General features: G+C 42.1%; 1 protein-coding gene across 14 annotated transcripts in view; it reads right to left on the bottom strand.

Annotated features, from left to right (window-relative positions):
- Positions 1–334: 334 nt before the first annotated feature.
- The window catches only part of TCF7L2 (transcription factor 7 like 2), a 181,350-nt gene continuing 162,268 nt past the window's right edge, over positions 335–19,416 (bottom strand). For 3 of the 14 annotated variants that reach the window (XM_062001048.1, XM_062001050.1, XM_062001049.1), the window contains 7 exons: positions 16,985–17,125; positions 15,986–16,145; positions 15,159–15,266; positions 10,314–10,362; positions 9,690–9,740; positions 8,406–8,478; positions 335–2,810 (listed from right to left, as the gene is read on the bottom strand). In XM_062001048.1, coding sequence (XP_061857032.1) covers positions 2,387–2,810; positions 8,406–8,478; positions 9,690–9,740; positions 10,314–10,362; positions 15,159–15,266; positions 15,986–16,145; positions 16,985–17,125 — 1,006 coding nt within the window. In that variant the 3' untranslated portion in view covers positions 335–2,386. Of the gene's footprint in view, positions 2,811–7,750; positions 7,824–8,405; positions 8,479–9,689; positions 9,741–10,313; positions 10,363–15,158; positions 15,267–15,985; positions 16,146–16,984; positions 17,126–19,416 lie in introns of all 14 variants that reach the window. The other 11 variants (XM_062001051.1, XM_062001053.1, XM_062001059.1 and 8 more) reach the window with 8 other exon arrangements.

Raw genomic sequence — 19,416 nt, 5'->3', positions numbered from 1 at the left:
CCAGGCCTGGTCTCCCATCCCCCAGCCTGGATCACTTCACACAGAGGCATGATATTACTGTAGCTCATGTCCTGCTTGTCCTTTGCCAAACCACATGCCATTTGCTTCAAATGAAAAGGATTTTCAACCCCTGCTACTCATGCAACATCTTGCTGAGAGGAGAGGGCTGGCACAAACGGGAACCCAAAGGAAATGGAGGATTTCTCACCACCAGACCTGGCTGCAACCTGCCACGATTTTCAGAGTTCTTTTTCAAGGAAGTTTTCCACTCAGGCTATAAATCTTTTCTGGCCAGATTAAAATGCAGTCAACGCATAAATGAGTTGACAAGTCATTCTCTGCACATACTAAGTTGCTTTTATTAATCCAGAACTGCATGCTACAGATACTGTACAGCATGAACATTTATTCATTACAAAAAATGGCTTCCAAACCATTAAAAATGAAAATCGGAATAAGAGCATAAAACGGAACAGTAACATCACAACTGTTAGGAAACATTCAAAGTATTCACAAAAAATGTTATAGTTAGCATCTTAATAAACCAGAGAAAAATCTGAGACAGTTTTACAATCGCTTCATGTCAACTACAATGGCACTGAATGAACAGATGAACAATTTCTCAGCTTTATACAGCGTTTTTTGCAACATCAACATGCCTAGGTTTTTTTTTTTTTGTTTTGTTTTAAGTTTGCTACCTACCTGTATGTAGTAAGTGTACATAAAAGTGGCAGTCTGATTTTCCTTTTATGAATAATCTAATATACAGAATTTGGCCCTTAAGGGTTTATACCTCTTCATTTTAAATGCTTTCCGGACAATCTGCTACCAAACACGTCTGTTATAGGTGACATTAAAACTACATACATATCTACCTATGTAACATCACAGCAAAACATGATGAACAAAAAAATTACAGCATTAAAAAAAGAAAGAAAATAAGAAAGTCGTCGGGAGAAAGTTAAAAGTCACTGAGAGTTTTGGCACATAAAAGATTTTTGCACACAGCCTACAGTCCTAATGTCGCAGGGGATTCAGCTGCAGTTCTGAAACGGGAGACACTTGGACCTTGCTATTTCTCAAACAGCGTTGCTAAAAATTCCCTTGCTAAATTTTCAAGTCTTTTTTGTATGTGTGTGTGTGTGTGTGTGTGTGTGTGTGTGTAATGGCTTTTAAAGCAATTTGTTTCTTTATTTTCTTTACACTATTGATCCTTGGAAAAGGAAAGAGAGGAAAAAAAAGCATCAGCGAATGTCCATTTGGTGGCAACTGTGTTTCATAGAGCAAAAAAGAAAAAGGCACAAAAAGAAATCAAAAACCAACCAAAAAAAAAAAATCCTGGAGAAAAAAATATATATATACACATTTATATATAAACTTAAAAACCTTGTACAAATGAGTTGTTATATATAAGATGCTTACACTAAAGGAAAAAAAAAAACAACAAAAAAACCCCAAAAAGCTTTATACAATGTTTCAAGGAAAAAAAAAAAAGAAGGAAAAACAAAAACCCCATTTTAAAAAGGGACAACATACAGATACAACAAGCAATTTCTAAAGCAATAAATACTACTGGTCCAATAGCGTTGTGATACTTTTAATTGTTGAGTAGCGTTCCCTCCCCCAAAAAAGAACAACACCATGGAACAAGGTAATATTAACACATTATTTTTTTTTTAACCCTTTGTTTCTGTACATTTAAACAATAACAAGTAACATCACAATAAAGGTTGTTTCACACGAGGAAGGAGAGGAGAGAAATAAAAAAAAGGAAAAGGAAAAGAAAAAACCAAGAAGTAGCATCGGCACCTCATCCGTTGTGCCCTGAAAGGTTTAAAAACCAGGTGGAAAGTGATTGGTTCGCAAGCTCGTATTTAATACAAATAATACAGAACCAACGCCTCTGGCAAGGGCTGCTTCAAAATTGCTTCTTTTTCTTTCTTTTTCTTTTTTTTCCCTTTTTTTTTTCCCCTTGGTAGTTTTTAAAATCAGTCTTTGAAAACTAAGCTATTGGAACTACATAACAATTATGTATATATATATATTTTTTAAACGCTACAAAGACTTTAAACAGCTGTTGATAAAAATTTTGGCAGAATCATGAGGCTTTTCTCATCTACATATTTAAAAAGGAGAAATTGAAATAAGAATGGGTCAAATATTGACCAATGAACTCGATAAAACATCAACTAATGTAGCCACATGGCACGAATTAAAAACGAAACCAAGAGACGACGACGAACAGTGGACGACGACAAGGAGGAGAAGGAAAAAAATAACCAAGGAAAAGAAAGGGGGGGAAAAGAAAAATCAAAACCCCAAATCCCAACAGAATTCAATCCCTCCCCCACCCGAAAGGAAACCGAAAGGGCTAACGAGGCTAAAGCTATTCTAAGGACTTGGTTACGAGGGAGAGCGGCTGGGGCTGTGTCCCCGCCAGCGAGCTGTGGGAATGCAAGGAGGACGTGGAGGGCTGTGCGAGGGATGCGGCCGGCGGGAGGGCGGCCGGCGGGTGGTCCAGGGCCCCGTTGGGGCAGCTGGCGGCAGGCAGGGCGCCGGGCTTGCTCGCCGCGCTCTCGGCGAGGACGAGCGAGGATGGCGGCGGCATCAGGACCAGGTGCGCCAGCGGGTCGGGCTTCAATGAGAGCGAGAGGGGTTGCGTTTGTTCAGTCTGTGGTTTCGAGTCTCTGGAGGGGGAGGCGAGCATGGCGGGGGAGGACGGAGGAGAGTCTAGTAAGCTTCCATCTGAAGAGGGTGGGCTGACGCAGCTGCCTTCACCTTGTATGTAGCGAACGCACTTTTTTTTTCTCCTAGAAACAGGGAGAGAGTTATCTGTGAATAAAGGGCAGAGATGCTGATGGAGACAGCTTGCTAAAGCAAAGAGCCGTCAGTTAGCTACGCTGGGCTCTACGCAGGTGGCACTCGGCCCCACGGGCCATCCTGGGGGGGTTGGCGAGGTGTCCTCAGCACCAGGCCCGCTTGGGAACCTCCCCTCGGCTAACACATTTGGGAAGGAGTCACCAATTGTCTCTTCGTCCCCCTCCTCTTCAGGCTGCCTCCTTTCCTCAAGTCATTTTAATAACGGGGAAAATCAGGTCAGATGATTTTGGAGCCCTCTGTGTTAATCTACAAGCTCAACTTTCCTCCGGGGGGGACGGGGAAATAAAACAATTAACCCTTATAAAATAAAAGCTCTGGGTAGTTGATGGTATCCCAAGATGTCCCATAACGCTGTCCAACACAACGAGGCTACATCTACACCTGTGTGCCCTGTTTCCTCTTAATGAGGCACTGCCCTTGGGAGGCAAGGATGGCTGCAAACTACTGCTCCTCTGTTAAGAACCACACCAAATCCAGAAATGTCAGAGTCAGACAGGAGAGATATATAATAGAGAGAACGAGAGAGAGGGGAAATAAAACCAAAACAAACAAACAAAGCAAACAGAAGAAAAAAACAGGAAAAGAACAGGATAAACAGAGTATGATCCAAAATAACAAGAATAACTGGTTGTATGGCCTGCAGGTTGTGGCTGTAAATCGACTCAGTTGTACTTTTTGTTTTAAGGGAGAGTGGTAGGTTTGGGAAGCTGCTTGTTTGCCTTTTGGGGGATTCTCCTCTGGGAGGCCATCCATGTAACTCCAGAGTGGGATCCAATTTCAGTAGATGAAGAGCACGACGACAGGTACAAAGGTGAGGAGCAATATAGAGCTTATTTTACACCAGGGAACATGAGAGTCTTGCAAGAGCCGCTCATCTTTAAATAAGTAAGTGACCCGACAGAGATCTTTTCTCCTCCCTCTATCCACTTATTAATGTAAAGGAGCAATGAAAACAGATGACAGTTTCACACCATCTTTCTTGCCAAGTATATGCAAGACAAATCTAGCAGCAGGACAGCAATAATGAGGCAAACAACCACAGCATCTGGCAGAATGACATTCAGTGGTCACCTTGACCCCAATAATGATGACTTCTCCAGCCCTCCTACTCACAAGCACGCTTTCCATGGGAAGTGCTGAACCGCTGCCACACAGCCCGAGCTACATGACAAAGTCTGTTTAGAGTAGCTATGCCACAAAAAATTTGGACGCTCGGCTAGGCTGCTCAAAGCCACTCGGGTGAAGGAGTAAGTTGCCCTCTCCTCCAGTGGATACCTTGCCCTACCTTGGCAACTTCATCAGAGGAAGCAGCTGACTGTCACTGGGTGACACTCTCCACTCGTGTAGGTGCCCCAGTTCCACTGATGGTTGTCAATGTTCTCCCCTATGGCAACTGCGCAGACAGAGGGCTGCTGTCTAGGCAACGGGGCTAGATTTTTCTTGACTGCACGGGAGATCTAACCAGCTTGATCCTGGAGTTAAAAGATAGCATCTCCCACGGCCAGGAAGGGAACCCTGCAACTCTACAACCTCATCTTTCCACCAGCTTCAGTAATGAACCAGTGCTGTGACACTCCTTCCTCCAGACACTCAGGCTCTGCTCTCGGGTTCTGCTCCACATTCCAAATGGCACGGTAAGGGGTTAGGGCTATTAAAAGTTTTAACCACGTTAGCCTGCAGATCAATACATGCTAAAAACTAAAGACTATCATGCAGCTTAAATGTTAAAAAGAAAGAAAGAAAGAGAGATAGAGAACAGCAAGTGAAGGCTGTAAACCATGCTTTATTAGAGCAACGTTAAAAGACAGAAAAAAATTAATTTGGTGGGCTCAAAACAGAACCTGTTAATCCCCCTAGCATCAACAAACAACACAGGATGCCTCTGGCTCTTGGCTAAGGACAATTCTGCTGCTCTTTCTCCCCTCTCCTCTGTCTCACACTTCCTAACTTCAACTCCAAAGCTACCGGGGCCACAGTTCATGTTTGGACCCTCTGTACAGCTCAAGTGGCAAAGCAGAACAGTAATGCTTCACAAAGGTCATGAATAACACCTGTGTGGAAAGGGAGGTTCTCATAATTTGGAGACTGCAGGGCTCCCCCTAATCCCCAAATTAAAGTCATTCGCAAGCAGAGGCCCAAGCTTTGCCTGCCTCATTGATGGTGGCCCAGAAGCCATTCAAGTGGATTGTTCTGAACCTACAAGGCAGTGAACTACTTCCCTGGAGGCAGTTTGAACCTACTATGCCAAACATTCAAACCTTCTTTTTTAATACTATTAAATTCTGTGGCTTGAAAGGAACAGCTCCTGTGGCAAAGCAGACTTAAACCAGGTCTACTTGACTTCTTAACTCTGCAGAGTTAACAATCTTTTTAAAACCAAACCCACTGGTCTGCTACCTGAAGTAACTTTCCTTTGACCAGCGCTATGGGAGCAGATCACTTTTTTCTACTTCTGTTGTATATTAATGTCTTTAATAGGGTGGCCACTTTTAGTCTGAAAAGCCATTTACTTAAATCATGATGGCTCGAGGTGGGAACATTTCTCTATCCTGTGCCTTTCCCACCACACGTTACCTGTGGTCAGGTACATGTCAGGGTTAGGTGGGACAGAAGGCATAGATGGTAAACCCCCAAACCCTGCAAGCCAAAATTTAACAGAAGTGAGTAACACCACAAGGCAACTGAGAGGGAGTAAGTAAACATCCAAGGAACTCTATGTGCTTCAGTTTTGCAAAAATACTACATATTCCCCCCTCTTCAGAAGCAACAGTGAGGAGTATTCACTTGTGTGTCACTCTGAAAGCATCAACTGCTCCATCAGTCTGGAAAACAGCAACACACCTGACACTGCTCGTCCCGCCCCTGAAACTAGCTCCAGGACAGCATCGGGAAGCCTGTAATGCTGCAATTTCCACGAGGGAAAGCCACAGAGGATGACAAGGGTTTATTTGGCTGCTGGGAGCAAAGATGTCTCAGTTTCTACTGTAGTAGCAAACTGCACATCTTTAGCACCTACTCAGGATGGGCCACAGAATGCTACCATGCTAGCAAATGCAGTGTTTAATGATTAGGACCAGAACTATGGGAGAAATGCTCTAATACCTAGTTAAATGCCTCCAAAAAAGAACAACCCAACAAATCAAAACACAAATCCAAAAAAGAAAAGCAGCTGACTACATTCAGCGAGCCTCAAGTTATCAGCTACACCACTGAATTCGTCTCCAATGTGCTGCAAAGATTTCTGACCAAAATCTGGCAAACGTTAAGAGGGAGTTTATGCTTCACATGTAACCTAAGCACTGCACAGACCGAATGAAAAGTCTCCTTGCTGATAAAATGTAGTTTTAAAAGTACAATGTTTACTTAAGCAGCTAGAGAAAGATAAAGCAACACAAACATGATGTGCCCCCAGTTCTGGCACTTGGCATAACAGAGCCTGACATGCTTCACATACTCTATCTCTAGACTACACAAATATCTGCTGATAGCGTGGAGTGAACTAACCACAGAATGAAGCCTAACTAAACACAGCATTGGAGTCCTTGGCTAGCATGAGACTTGAGCCTCCTGACCCACTGAAGTGGCTAACCCAGCTCTTCTGGACTGAACCCTTCATCTTTAATCTTTAAAAAACTGCGGCTTTCAAAGATCATTTAACAGACATACTGGTATCAAAGACCCCAACACCTGGTACTAGGGTGCCTCAAAAGGGACAATATGCAATCTGTCTAAGACATTTCTGGTGCCTGGTCTGGTATTTTGACATACACCACCACCCTTGATCCGTGTATCCCTCGATACTAAGCACAAACAAGACTGCGTGCATACACACAATACGATGGACGTCTGGTCTACGTTCTAAATGAGATGGAGCACAAGGGACTGGCATGAGTAAGAGGGGAAAATGTGGGAGAGGAATCACTACACACAGAGTGTGGTTTGGGTTGAAATACCTACCATCATAATATTCCAAATTCAAAGACTGCTTGTATCAGAACAAAGAAACAACAAATTTAACCAAATGCGATTATAATAAAGGAAAAAGGAATGAGAAAAGAACTACTCGGTATCCCTCCACCAAGAAAGAAGTATGTACTGAGTTATACACGGAATTAAAACTACAGTAGAACATGGGCTGTTGAAATCTGGGCTCTGTGATGTCTTTCATCTCCTTTTAATGCTGGAAACTGTCCTACTAATGTTGTAATTATTTTTCTCTAGAGCTCAGGCGTTTACAGCTCACTTGCTGGGATAAAATTTAGGGAAAAAGTATTTTCGGAATCAGAAAAGAAAAATAAAAATCATTTAATCCAGATCATTTAAAAAACTGGTATCTACATAAACCCCACCAAGGTGTAGAAACCCACAGGTAGGTATTTAATTTTGGAGACAAGAGCAAAAAAAAAAAGAGTACAATATAAGCTGTAAACACTGGCTTTTACATCTCTAATCATGAGAGAAACACTAGTGCTGCAGATCCCAGAACCATTTTAAAACACCTTTGGAGGCAGCAGACATAGACCCAAATGAAAGACAAAATACAGATGTCCAGCTAAACATTCATTTTGCTGACAATCTGAAAAAAAAAAAAATCAAAAAGCCAAAAAAAATCTGCCAGCTTTAAAGGCTTCAAGTTTTCTTGTTCCCAGTTCTACCACCAGGGAGAGGTTATTGGTACAGAAAGAGGAGAAAATGGCATTAAATTAGCGAGAAATTCCAAAGATCAAAGATTATTAGCAATTGATGCTGTGGGAGAGAGAAAAGTGGGGAAGTGGGGGAAAAAAAAAGATTAAAAAAATAAAATCACACAAATGCACTAAGAGGACAGATTGCTTTTATTTCCCCAAAGGCCTAATGGGTAGTATTATACCTGCATGGTTTGCACCATAAACTCTGTCGGTCAAGCCCGAACAATGCCCGACACTTCTTTGGAGTATTTGCATCTGTTAGCATAAGGTAAACACAAAAAATACAACACAATGGTGGATAGAGCTCATTTGGTCTGTGTCATCTTAGCTACAGCTACGATTAGCTTTCAATCACCTCCGTTTTATTTGGTAATCTCCCCTCGTACCAAGGGCAAGACTTTCAAAGGGAAAACCAAAAAATGAAGCCTCGGACACGGCCGTGTGTCTGTCCCGTGCCGGTACCGCACTCAGTGCCGTGTTATCGGGGACTTGGGGAGAGACTTTCCTTGGGTGAAGGCCTGGAGGGCGAGAGCGTGGTTGAGCCACGGATCAGATGGGCTTAAGGCTGATGCTGTTTTACAGTGGGTTTTTGGCTAGCAGCAGCAAAGAGGAAGGCAAAAAACACAACCAACAACGAAAAATAAAAAAGAAGGCAAAAAGAAAAAAAGTAGCAAAACCCCTTCAGAAAGACGATAACTCATGGCAGTGTCCCACTCCCTTGTGTCTTCTAGATCACAACACAGAGCTACAAAGCAACAAGGCAGGAAAAAAAAGGGGAAAGTACCAAATAAACCAGCTGCAAATCAGCCATAGCGAGTCTGGGAAAACTATACACACCTGCAGGGGCCGCACCAGTTATTCTGTTGATCAAGGCCAAAGCGCGCTCGGCATTTCTTAGGAGCGCTCAGGTCTGAATGAGTTCAAGAAAAGCGAGCAGAAAAGGGAGAGAGGAGAAAAAAAAGAAAAGGGGAGAGGGGGGGAGAGGAGAGAGAGAGAGAGAGAGAGAGAGAGAGAAAAGAGGAGAAAAAAAGAGAAAGATAAAAATAAGGAAAAAATAAAAATAAAAAAGGGAATAAAAATCAATGTCCTCGTTATTAATTGCAAAATATTGACTTTTGATTTTAAAGTTAAAAAAGTGATAATCACATTTTTATTCAACTCTTGAGATTAGCTGTTGCAATTAAAGCTGCAGTATCCCTTTATTAAGGACTGTTTCTTTCCCTTTTAAAAGAGCAGGTAGAGGAAAGTCATTGTGGCTGGTCTAGCAGGGTGTTTCAGGCAAGATTTATTTGGGCTGTGGTTTTTTATTCTCTTTTTTTTTGAGGAGGGGGGAAAAAAAAGGAAGAAAAGAAGCTGAGTATGGAAGTTAGATCCTGAACATGCTTTTTTCTTCAACTCAGATACAAAATAAGAGGAAAAAAAAAAAAAAGGAAAAAAAAAAGAAAACTAAAAAGGAAATTATATCTCCTGGGATAATGCAGCTTTTGGAATAACATTCAGTTCATTTGTTTTTATTAATTTGTTTTTAAAAGAATGGATAAGAATAAGCAGATTGCGGAATGAGTGTGTTAGTATCAGCCAGAAAATAAAAGCATAAAGCATGGCAAGGTGCTGAGTTAGTAGAGCTAGTGAATTGCAATGAACAGGCTGGAGCAGAAAGGAAACAAACAAACAAAAAAAGAAAATAAAAAGAAACAAAAAGAAAAAAGTAAAATAATAATAAAAAAAAATGCGTATGCATGCTGATGTGAGAAGACTTAGTGGGAGCCATGAAAAATGCCATTAGATTAAGGAGGTTCATTACTGACTTGCTTCCATTCTTTATCAGTCTCTTTAAAGAAATACTGCATATTCAATTTGCACAGTTAGTACAACTCTTGCGTTATTTTTACTGCATTACTGTTTTAATAGCGATTGTTACAAAACCAAAGAACAATGTTAAAAAATACTATCAAGCATATAATCAAGATATAAAGATAACAAATACTATCAAAACGTGTAGATGGTATTTTTTTCTTAATGTCATAAGTGTTTAATGTTAAAATCTATAATGGCAGGAAAAAAAAATAATTAAAAAGCATTTTATAAACTATTTTAAATGACTCAAAATGACGTTAGCACCTGTAATCGGAGGAAGTGAAAGGCAAGGATTTAGGAAACATTCGCTGTGTTCTGAAAAAAAAGAACAAATTATACAAAGGCTTCAAAAAAACTAAGTCAGGGCTTCTTGGAAATTGACTATGAGATTGCCTATGCAGTATTTCTAATGTCCTATATCGAACGGCAAACCTCCTTAATTTAACATGGGTGCGATTTACCACTGTAAGGCATGCATCAGAACATCCAGGTACAGCCCAAATTCATACCAAACACAGGCATACGGACGTACACGCACACACGGATGCGCAAAAATAAGCAGACCACTTCATAAACGATGGCATAGGCATTACCACTACGGCTCTGCGGTTAACGGCTGTGCAGTCACTACGCACGGGTTCAGCTAATGTCACGAGAGGCTCTCACATGCAATGGCTTGGTTACTAGTTTTAGAAGGGCAATAACGCGGAAATAATTAAGAGTGCATTAAAAAAAAAACACAACAAAAAAAAAAAGAGGCTGCCTAATATAGGGACTGGCTCCCTGTGAGGCCAGAAGACTTGGACCCACCTCCCCCGTACCTGGGAGTGTCACACCAGGACTGCCACGCTTCCGCTAAGCAAGAGATTTAGACTTATTTTTACTTACCGTTGGTCTCTCCTGGCTGCTTATCCCTTTTCCTCTTCTTCTTCTTTCCCTGCGGGAAACATACACAAATGAGAAGAATTAAAACAAGTGAAGCACCTGGGAACACGCAAGATGGCACTGAGTGACGGGGCTGTGGCTGCTGTGGGAAGCTCTCCAGGGAGGGCACTGAAGCACAACACCGTTTGCTCAGTTACAGGGAGGCTTGGGGACACCTGAGGGGATGCTGCACCCTGGGGATGGCTCTGCCTGCCCACCCTGTGACTTTTCAGACAGCCTCGCTGCAGCCCTCCCAATGCTAACACCCACCCAAACCTGTAAGCAGTTGGGGAGGGGATAGAACAACTTGCAAGATGCTTCTTTTGAGGAAAGTTCATCCTGAAGACAAAAAACATTTGACACTTCTATGCTCCTGCATCTGGAAGTTTCAAAAATCACTCGTGGTCAAGATTTTGTGGGGCAGGGAAGGGCAAAAGAGGGAGATTGATGCAGGGACAGCACATGAGTGAGATCAGATTGAATCCCTGGAGTTCCCCAGCACCCAAACCTGACCATTGAGGCAGACGAGGAAAGCCACAGTAATGAGAAAATCCTAACCTGCAGGTTTATAACCACACTGACAACCCAGGAAGTAAAGCCAGGAGAATGAAAAAAAATCTAGATATAACTAAAGCCCTTCCCACATTTTGCTCTATCACAAGGAAACTAACCTGGAGTATTTTTCTCAATTGTATCCCCTTACAAAACGGTCCCACATGAGTACACAAGCAGTGTGGGAGAGAGAAACCGGGAGCCTGACTTCTGTGGAAACCAAACAATCACTTTCCAAGAGAAGAATTGTAAAGCCCAGCTCCAAAGAGAAAAGCTGTTTTCTAAGAAAACTCTTCTAACACTGAGCTACAGGGTTTGCAGAGCAATACAGAAAGGACACGTAGAGGACAGAGTAATTCCATTTTCACACCTCCCCTGAACAGCAGAAGAAATCCTGGCTTTTAGAGATGCAGCTGTAAGAGAAGTTGGTGAAAGGGCACCAAATCAGCAGTCCCTTGTGATCAAGAGGGAACATACGTGTCTTGGAAGAAGGATTCTCGCAGCTCTTTTGAAGGATTGGCTATATCTGTGGGCAAGCCAAGAGGGTCTCCCACATGGTGAACATCTTAGGAAGTTGGTCTGGCTCTCAGATAAACAATTAAGATGGGCTTCAGCTTGGCACATCCACTATGACATTTTGGATGCTTGCTTTGATACGTTCCTTAGAATGCACTGGTAAGAAATTCCCCCAACGTGAGTGTTGGGTTTTGATTTGTTGTTGTCGTATTTTTCCTCCCCAAAAGCCACCCTTCTGGCACAGGGCTCCTGTACTTGTTTGTCAACTGCCACGCAGACATCCAGGCTGTGACATGTACAGTCCTGCTCATGAGAGCCTTCTGGTGATGCAAAAAGCCCTGCACACTATCCATTTTAAAGGATTCTTAACCAACATGCACATAATCCTGGATGTTGCTGAGAAATCACCTCTGACATCTCTGAGGTCATTTTTGGGGATGTGGATAGTTGTCGCTCTGAATCAACTGCTAGAACAGCCATTGGTCTAAAAGGCAGACAAGACAGATAAATGTTGTTCCTGAACGTTCCCAAGAATAAAATGGGGAAAAAAATGGTATCTTGAAGTCCACTTATCACATTAAGATCCAAGAGGCTCGGGCTCTGCTCCATCGATACTGATTTAGATTGACAGTAACTCTCTGAAAGTTGGTGAATTTTTTCCAGCTTTATGACAACATTATCAAAATCAGACAATTGCCTCAGGACCATAAGCCTGACTTTTGTTTAATCTCGAGGAGGCCACTTGCATAATTAACAGACTGTATCTGTGGCAAATTTGCTTAATATTTGCAGTATGTTTGGGAATTTAAGGGCTATTTCAATTTGAGACCTTAGAGCTTCTTCACACCAGGGCCAGCCAGAAGAGAGGTCATGAGTCACTTACCCTTTACAAAGCCTTCAACACAGGTATTAAAGTACTATAACCCCTTTAGGGAGCAATCTATTAGAAATGGCTGATCTACAGGAATGTCAGCCACGGACCAGGAATTTCTAGTTCCTTTTCAACACGAGCTTTGAAAACTGTTCCTAACAAAGGACTGACAGAAGTCCCACTAATTTCTTTTAACACCCTTCTCAAAGAAGACAGGGAGAAGAATCACCTGGCTTGTTCAGTTTCTGTGCTATGAGAAGATATTTGATTACATAACTAAATTAATGCATGGACTTCAGAAGATAATTATGGCAGCAGGTTTCTGAGTGCTCCGCAGAAGACAGCGCTTTGCTGTTGCCTCAGATTCTCCTCCTAAGACTTGAGCAGATGGTTGTGGCATTTTCTGTCACCGTACTATACAAATTCTTAGGCTGCAAGTAAATGTGGATGTAAATACTTGCTAATCGTTTTGGCAGCCCCCTCTACAGAGCCAAACCAAGATGGGTTTTGACAGGATTGCAGAGTTCTTTGGTATTAATTTTCTAGACAAGCAGCAGGCGAGGTGACTAGACCCTTACATACTTCTGAGTCCAGCACTCAGCGCCACTTAACATCTTTTATTAGATCTCAGGAACTGCAAATGTGCCTTGTGACACCAACGAGCCACAAGGGATTCCCTGAATCCTCTTCTCTTATTTAAGAGCAGGCTGAAAGCTGCGTTTCTTGAATGTACTGCTCCTGTTTCTGAAGACCTGAGCTACGGCTGGCCTCATCCTCGAGCCTGATGTGAGATGCCTAACAATTTAACCATTTCAAGCAGCCCCAACGGTGCTCCCCTGTGAGATGTGTGAAGGGCTCGAGACCCTACAAAACGCTGAGGGAGGAGGGTAACTTGGAGAGCTCTGAACAGACCAGGAGAGCAGAAATCAATCCTGTGGATGATGCAATCCTGTGATGCAAAGGTACTGTGCTCTCCTCAGGCAGGAAGGTTCCCCCTGAAGGTCACTTGGGGGTACAGCATCAAGCCGCTGGGAAAGCGCCGGCTTTCTCATCCTGTCCTTTTTAGCTTGAGAAGAAAGGGTTTCTCAGTGCTCACACGGTGAGGACAAAAGTAAAAGGTCCTAAACACTCAAGGCTTTGTACATGCCCATCTGTCGGTGGCACAGTCACTGCGCAGAATGAGCATTCCTGAAACCTCAGTCGAGCCTTTACTCCCTTTTGAACACCCAAGAAGACGATACTGCAGAGTGCTGAGGAACTACCTCAAGTCTCTGGTCTGACAGTCTCAGGCCAGACTACGTCAAAAAGAAAGAGGAGAGACACGTTCAAGCAGGAGCAGTGCCTCAGTAGGCTTAACGAGGCGTCCTCCAAGGAGCACACACAGCTACACTTGCAAAGGCGAACAAAGAAGGGAAGCGTGGCAGAGCCCAACAGTAAGAAAAGAAGATCAAGTGAGAACCAGGAGGGTTTGAAAACACATACTTTGGGTACATTTTGCTAAATAAGCGAGTGTGGGTATTCTCCAGTGCTGAAATGGTGGAAGAGCACAGGGAGCTGGTGCTATTCCTCAGACTGAATGGGCTCCTGCCCACCCACACATGTAAAAGCGTTGGACTCTCACAGAGGTAAACGCTGTCATATGCCAAGCACAGAGTTTGTGATGGTAAAATAGGGTATTTAGGGTAAAACAGGCAGCTATGACGATGATGATGGAAGAGACAGATTTCAAGAACGAAATGTGTAACACTATATGTAATTGACATCAATCTCACAGCTGCTGCTCCCAAACCTGCAGGGAAATCTGCCTGGAAGGTAGGGAGCAGGGTTCGTTCTAGAGTTAGAGACCTCAGGAGTTTCAGATGATTTTTATTTATTTTTTTTTAAATAAACAAGATCACAGAATCATAGAATGGTAGGGTTGGAAGGGACCTTTAGAGATCAACTAGTCCAACCCCCCTGCAGAAACAGGTTCACCTAGATCAGGTCGCTATAATCCTATTAAAAAGGGTTTAGAGCTCCATAAATCCGTCACAAATGACTGTATGGGTTTAGGCTTACCAACACTTACTATCATGTGCACTGCTTACCCTTCATGGAAGAAGGGGTTGTATCCTACTAGTAAGTGGTTACAACACTGGCCTTATGTTTTTCACAGACAGCAAATTCTACCCCTTTTAGCTTTCTGAAAGGTGGAGGAATGGGTCAATCTAAAAAACACTCCATGAATTGATCACAAAACTCCAAAATACTTTTTAAAAAATGAGAAAGGGCAAAAAAAAAGATACTATGGCAAAAGCAAAATATAATGGAAATATACAACAGTAGAGCGTGGAATAATTCATTTAACCCCACTTGAGAGTAAGACTTTCAAACAAGTCACGCTTTTGGTTTTGCCAGTCCTTCTCTGAAGCTAGGATAAGTCATTCTTCCACTTTCCACTATACTCTCACACAGATAAGCACAAGACACTAATTATTCATCTTTCTGGTGGAAAGGAGAGAAGTCATGCTACGGGAATTTTTAATTTTGTTTAAAAATAAAGAGATTTAAAATGAGCAGCAAGCCAAACAGCATTTCCAGATGCTGGTAAAAGTGAAGGCAAGAGTTTCTTCACAGAGCTCTACCGTCATCCCCCAATTCTAACCTTTTACTAGTCCCAGCCAGGAAGTCTCTTCCAAGAGGAAGGCTGGGAATTGTCCCCAATAGTTTTAGTATTGCAGAGAGAAGCATCTGTTGTTACCAGACTGGGATCCTGAGGCACGCTCTCCAAGTAGTGCTTGTGTGCAATGTGTGGTTGTAGTTCAGCAGGTCACACAGACATTTCTACAAGCTCTATTACTAAAAAAATTTCCACCTACATAGGAACCTACATAGTTATCCCGTGCGGACCAGCCTGGGTACAGCTGCATGTGAAGCTGTCGTTCCTTTCTTGCTAGTTCATAGTATTTCGCCTGTTCTTCTCTGGATAACGCGTGCCACTGGGGTGAAGAAGAGAGAAAGAGACAAAATGAAAAGCACAAGTGCTGTCTTTTTTTAAAAAGTGTTAACAGCAGAGTATATTGTTTATATATAAATACAGTTCAAGTTGGTTTTCATTAAAAAAAAAAAAAGAGATGAAACCGGATGATCTGGCACGATGACATTCATATTTTATTTATAACTCCAGTTAACTCAACTGAGTCACAATTCATCATTTATGTTCACTCAGCCCCTTTGACTCCTGATGGAGAACTAAGAAAACTAAACAAAGAGCAGGAGAGAGGGTCCACAGTCTGAACAGCCTCTCCTGAGTCAGATCTCAGTGACAGGTTTGCAGAGGTCTCCCCCTCCCTTCCACACTGGTACCTCCTCTCCTTTTCTAGCTCACACAGGTATTGATACTAATACTGGACCCAAAGGCTTTCTAATTCCCCATTCAGTTCTCTGCCTGTTTTAGGACAAAATAAAAAACAGGGATTTTTCCATCTCCAGGTCATGGAAATAACATTGAAATAACACTGGTATCAATTAACTCCTCCCCTTCCCCATGAATGACTCCACTGGCAAAAAGTGCCTGTGAAAACGAAAAAGCAACCCTAGGCTTGTGATTCAGTAACATCCCCATCCATTACCAAAACACCAGGGAAACACAGGGACTCAGAAGGTGTGAGTACCACTGAATCTCAGTCTCTACTTGTGCTTCTCCCTTGTTACCTACCCTTCGACCAAGGATTTGGTTGATGGCTGCGCTCTCTTTCAATGTGCATTCTGCTACAACTTTTGCTCTCATTTCCTTCATATACAACATAAATGCATTAAGAGGTTTCTTTATGTGTGGCTTCTTTTTCTCCTCTTCTTTTTTGGAGTCCTGATGTTTTCTGAAGGTTAAAGAAACAACAGACAGAAACCTCACAGTGAGAACCCTTGTGAATTTATTACATTAATACCCTCAATCTCTTTAGCATTAATCTTCAGAAATCTGTAGGAAGAGGACCAGAAGGTTCCCTAGAGCCTTCACCCTGGCTGCTGTATGAGAAGTTCTAAGAGCCTTATAAGAAAACCCAACTCATGTTTATGCAATATCAACAAGTACCCTCTCAACCCCTAAAAGAACTTTGGAAGGACATGGGCGCTCAAGAAAACAGGTTCATAGGGAAAGCTTGTGAATGTGTTGGTAGAGGAAGTAGTTAAAACTGATTGTCAATGGAAGCCAAACTACTGTCCCTCTGTTTCACCCGTGAAATGAAAGGCAAGAAGCAGGAGAAGCATTGAGGGCAGAGGCAGACCAGGGCTCTCCTTGGTTCAAACTTAAACTTGATCCTAGCTCTCTCTGCAGTTTTGAATGAGGCATTCATTCTTTAATTTATTGTCTCCTGGTGTGCATCTGGTATCTCACAGCTTCAAACTGGGCACTGAGTACCACGGAAATCAGTCAAAAAGCTTGAACCTTGACCAAGAAAATTCCACTTCCTTGTTAAAATGAGTGAAATTAGTAACTACTTGTCTGTGTCCCAGAATGACTCTGAAAGACTGTTACCATTATTTTGATACAGTTTGATAGTTAAATCATGTCAAAATCAATTAAAACAGAAGAGAAAAAGCAATCTAAGAAACATTTTACATCAGAAACAACTTATCTGAGGCTTTTCAAAAGCCACACATGCACAAGTGATGATTTGGTCTTTCTAAAAAGAGAATATGGGAAGCAAGGACTTACGAGCTGTGGAGTGAGCCGACGTCGCTCTGGGAAGATTCCTGTTTGACTGTTGGTGTGACTATGGCCGGATGAGGGATTCCAGTTGTATGTAAACTATGGTGTGGCGGGACCATGTGTGGAGGAAACCTAGAGGAGAGAAAGCTGTGTAAATCGTCAGAATAAAAATGAATGAATGGGGAGGGATGTGTACACACATTAAAAAAAAAAGGCATTATAACAAGCACATGACAGACAAAGCATATGAAAGCTGGCAGCATTAATTAGCAATAAATTAAACATGATGACTCTTCTAATGTCATTAAAGCCAATCTTCCCCTTTATTATCATTACTGACATGAGACATCATGATTTTTAACATCCTTAACAAAAGGCAAATTCAACTGGACGAATTTGGATGAAAGTGGAATTTCAGCTACCTGCAAGGAAATCCACCAGTCCACTCCTTTACTAAGAAATTATCTGAGGCAAGCATGGAATCAATGTTTATAGTTCTGAATCACGTTGTGAATTTGGGATGGCATCTTTTATTGCATATTGACGGCAAAATGAAATATTAATGCCAAGCCAATCTAGATGCATTTTTGATAATCCTTATAGATGCCTCATTAGCTACACTTTGTTGATGGAACATGAGAAAATATTTGTGTCTCAATGAACCCCTGAGACACATGGCTTTAACAGAGGTGGAAAGATTGGGGAACTTCTTCAATTTCGACCCATTAAAGGTAACCTAAGAAGGCTTAGATTCATGCCAAATATCAGTCTAGCCCTTGTAAAGAGAAAAAAAAAATGTTGCCAGCTTTATGGTTTATGGTCATATATATGAACAGGCCCCAGTCCTGCAACTGGATTCAGAGGGATGTGCAATCCTTCTGTATTAATCTAGTTGCTTGGTTGGGGCCACAGCATAAACATGGCAAGATCATTCAGACTTTTTAAGCAAAGTTAATAAACTTCTCAGAAGCAAGATTGATCTCATCATTATTTCTAATCAGCCTGAGAGAGGTTTCTCAGTGAATTAGGAAAGCACACTATGACTGACCTCCTTTCCCTTAGAAAACCCACACTGAAGTCAACAGGGTTGCAAGGAATGGAATCTAGCCTAAAATTTTGGCTCAGAAATAACTTCTTCCAAAATTCCAAAGCTAAGGTGATCTGGCAAACAACAAGGTTTTTTTATCACTGCAAATCCCTGCTCACATCACAGATTTTGAACCGTTTGGGTGCAAATAAAATATCCCAAGAATACAGAACATGCAAGGGGATAAAGAATTATTTCTTCTATCATCAATATACAATGATTACTTTCATCAAAAAGGTTTTAAAATGGGGTGATATTCAATGAGTAATTAGAGTGTGTGAAAGTATCAGAAATACAGTGGAATTTTCCCCCTCCCTTAATAAATTCCATTATTGAGCTTAGCATCCCTCAACCCCCACTCTCAAACTGCCTAGACATTCCCTACATTCACAAGATGACACAGTAGTACTTTCATGAACAAGAGCTGCTGTCCACTACAAGATCCTAAGATCTTTGTCCATCAGCTGGTAGTACCCAGGATCATTAGACAGAAGTATTCTGTCTTTGAAGGCAGCGATGGGAAGAGCAGGGACTGACTGGGAGAATGTGACATTGTACAAGTTGTAGAGAAACAAAGCAAACAAAGGCACGGGAAGAAGGAAAGGAGGAGCGTGTGATGGCAAGGGAAGAGGAGAGCGGGCAACAAAATGGAAATTCCTACCCCTGCTAAGGAAACATGGACACAAATCTCCAAGTGGACTGTCCAAATGCCTTCCTCACTCTCTGACAAAAGTAGCTGGGAGGCAAATGCATGTTTGGGAAAAGTCATGGTAAGTCAGAACAGAAGACAGTGGTGAGGTTGCAAGGAAATGGATGTCCTGATCCCACTTCTGCCACAGCCTCATCATCAGCAAGACATAAAACTGGGCCTTTGTATCAGGTTTTTTTTTCTGTTCTCCCTCTCTTTACTTTTGTGTGTATATATTTTGATTGCACATACTTAAAGTTAGTTCACACAAATGCCTGAGGCCTTTAGCCAGAGCACAATGCAAACAAATAAAAACTGACAGTAAGAGCTTTTTTTTTAAATAAAAGAACTTACAAACATGGGCAAAAATGAAATCCACAGCAAAATCCTGACCTCGTGGAAGGCTGTATAAGCACAGTGATAAAAAGCTGACTCACATCCTATTGAATGACTGTCTTGTCCCAGGCGAGACCCAGCATTTAAGAGAGGACTATTCTGCTGGGGCTACCCAGGGTTCAAACTGGAAGGAGAGCCAGTGACAATGGGACAATGAAGGATGAAGATGGAGATGAAAAGCCTACCTTCAGAGAGCAGGCAAGAAGAGCTGCGCCTGTTTGACATAGGACACAGTGGGGCGGGCAGTGGGGACCTACCAGCAACCAA

Source organism: Colius striatus, chromosome 8 (genome assembly GCF_028858725.1).
Source record: "Colius striatus isolate bColStr4 chromosome 8, bColStr4.1.hap1, whole genome shotgun sequence".
In the NCBI taxonomy this organism is placed as follows: domain Eukaryota; kingdom Metazoa; phylum Chordata; class Aves; order Coliiformes; family Coliidae; genus Colius; species Colius striatus.
Note: the sequence above shows the minus strand (reverse complement) of the source record. Positions and strands in the feature narration are given on the sequence as shown.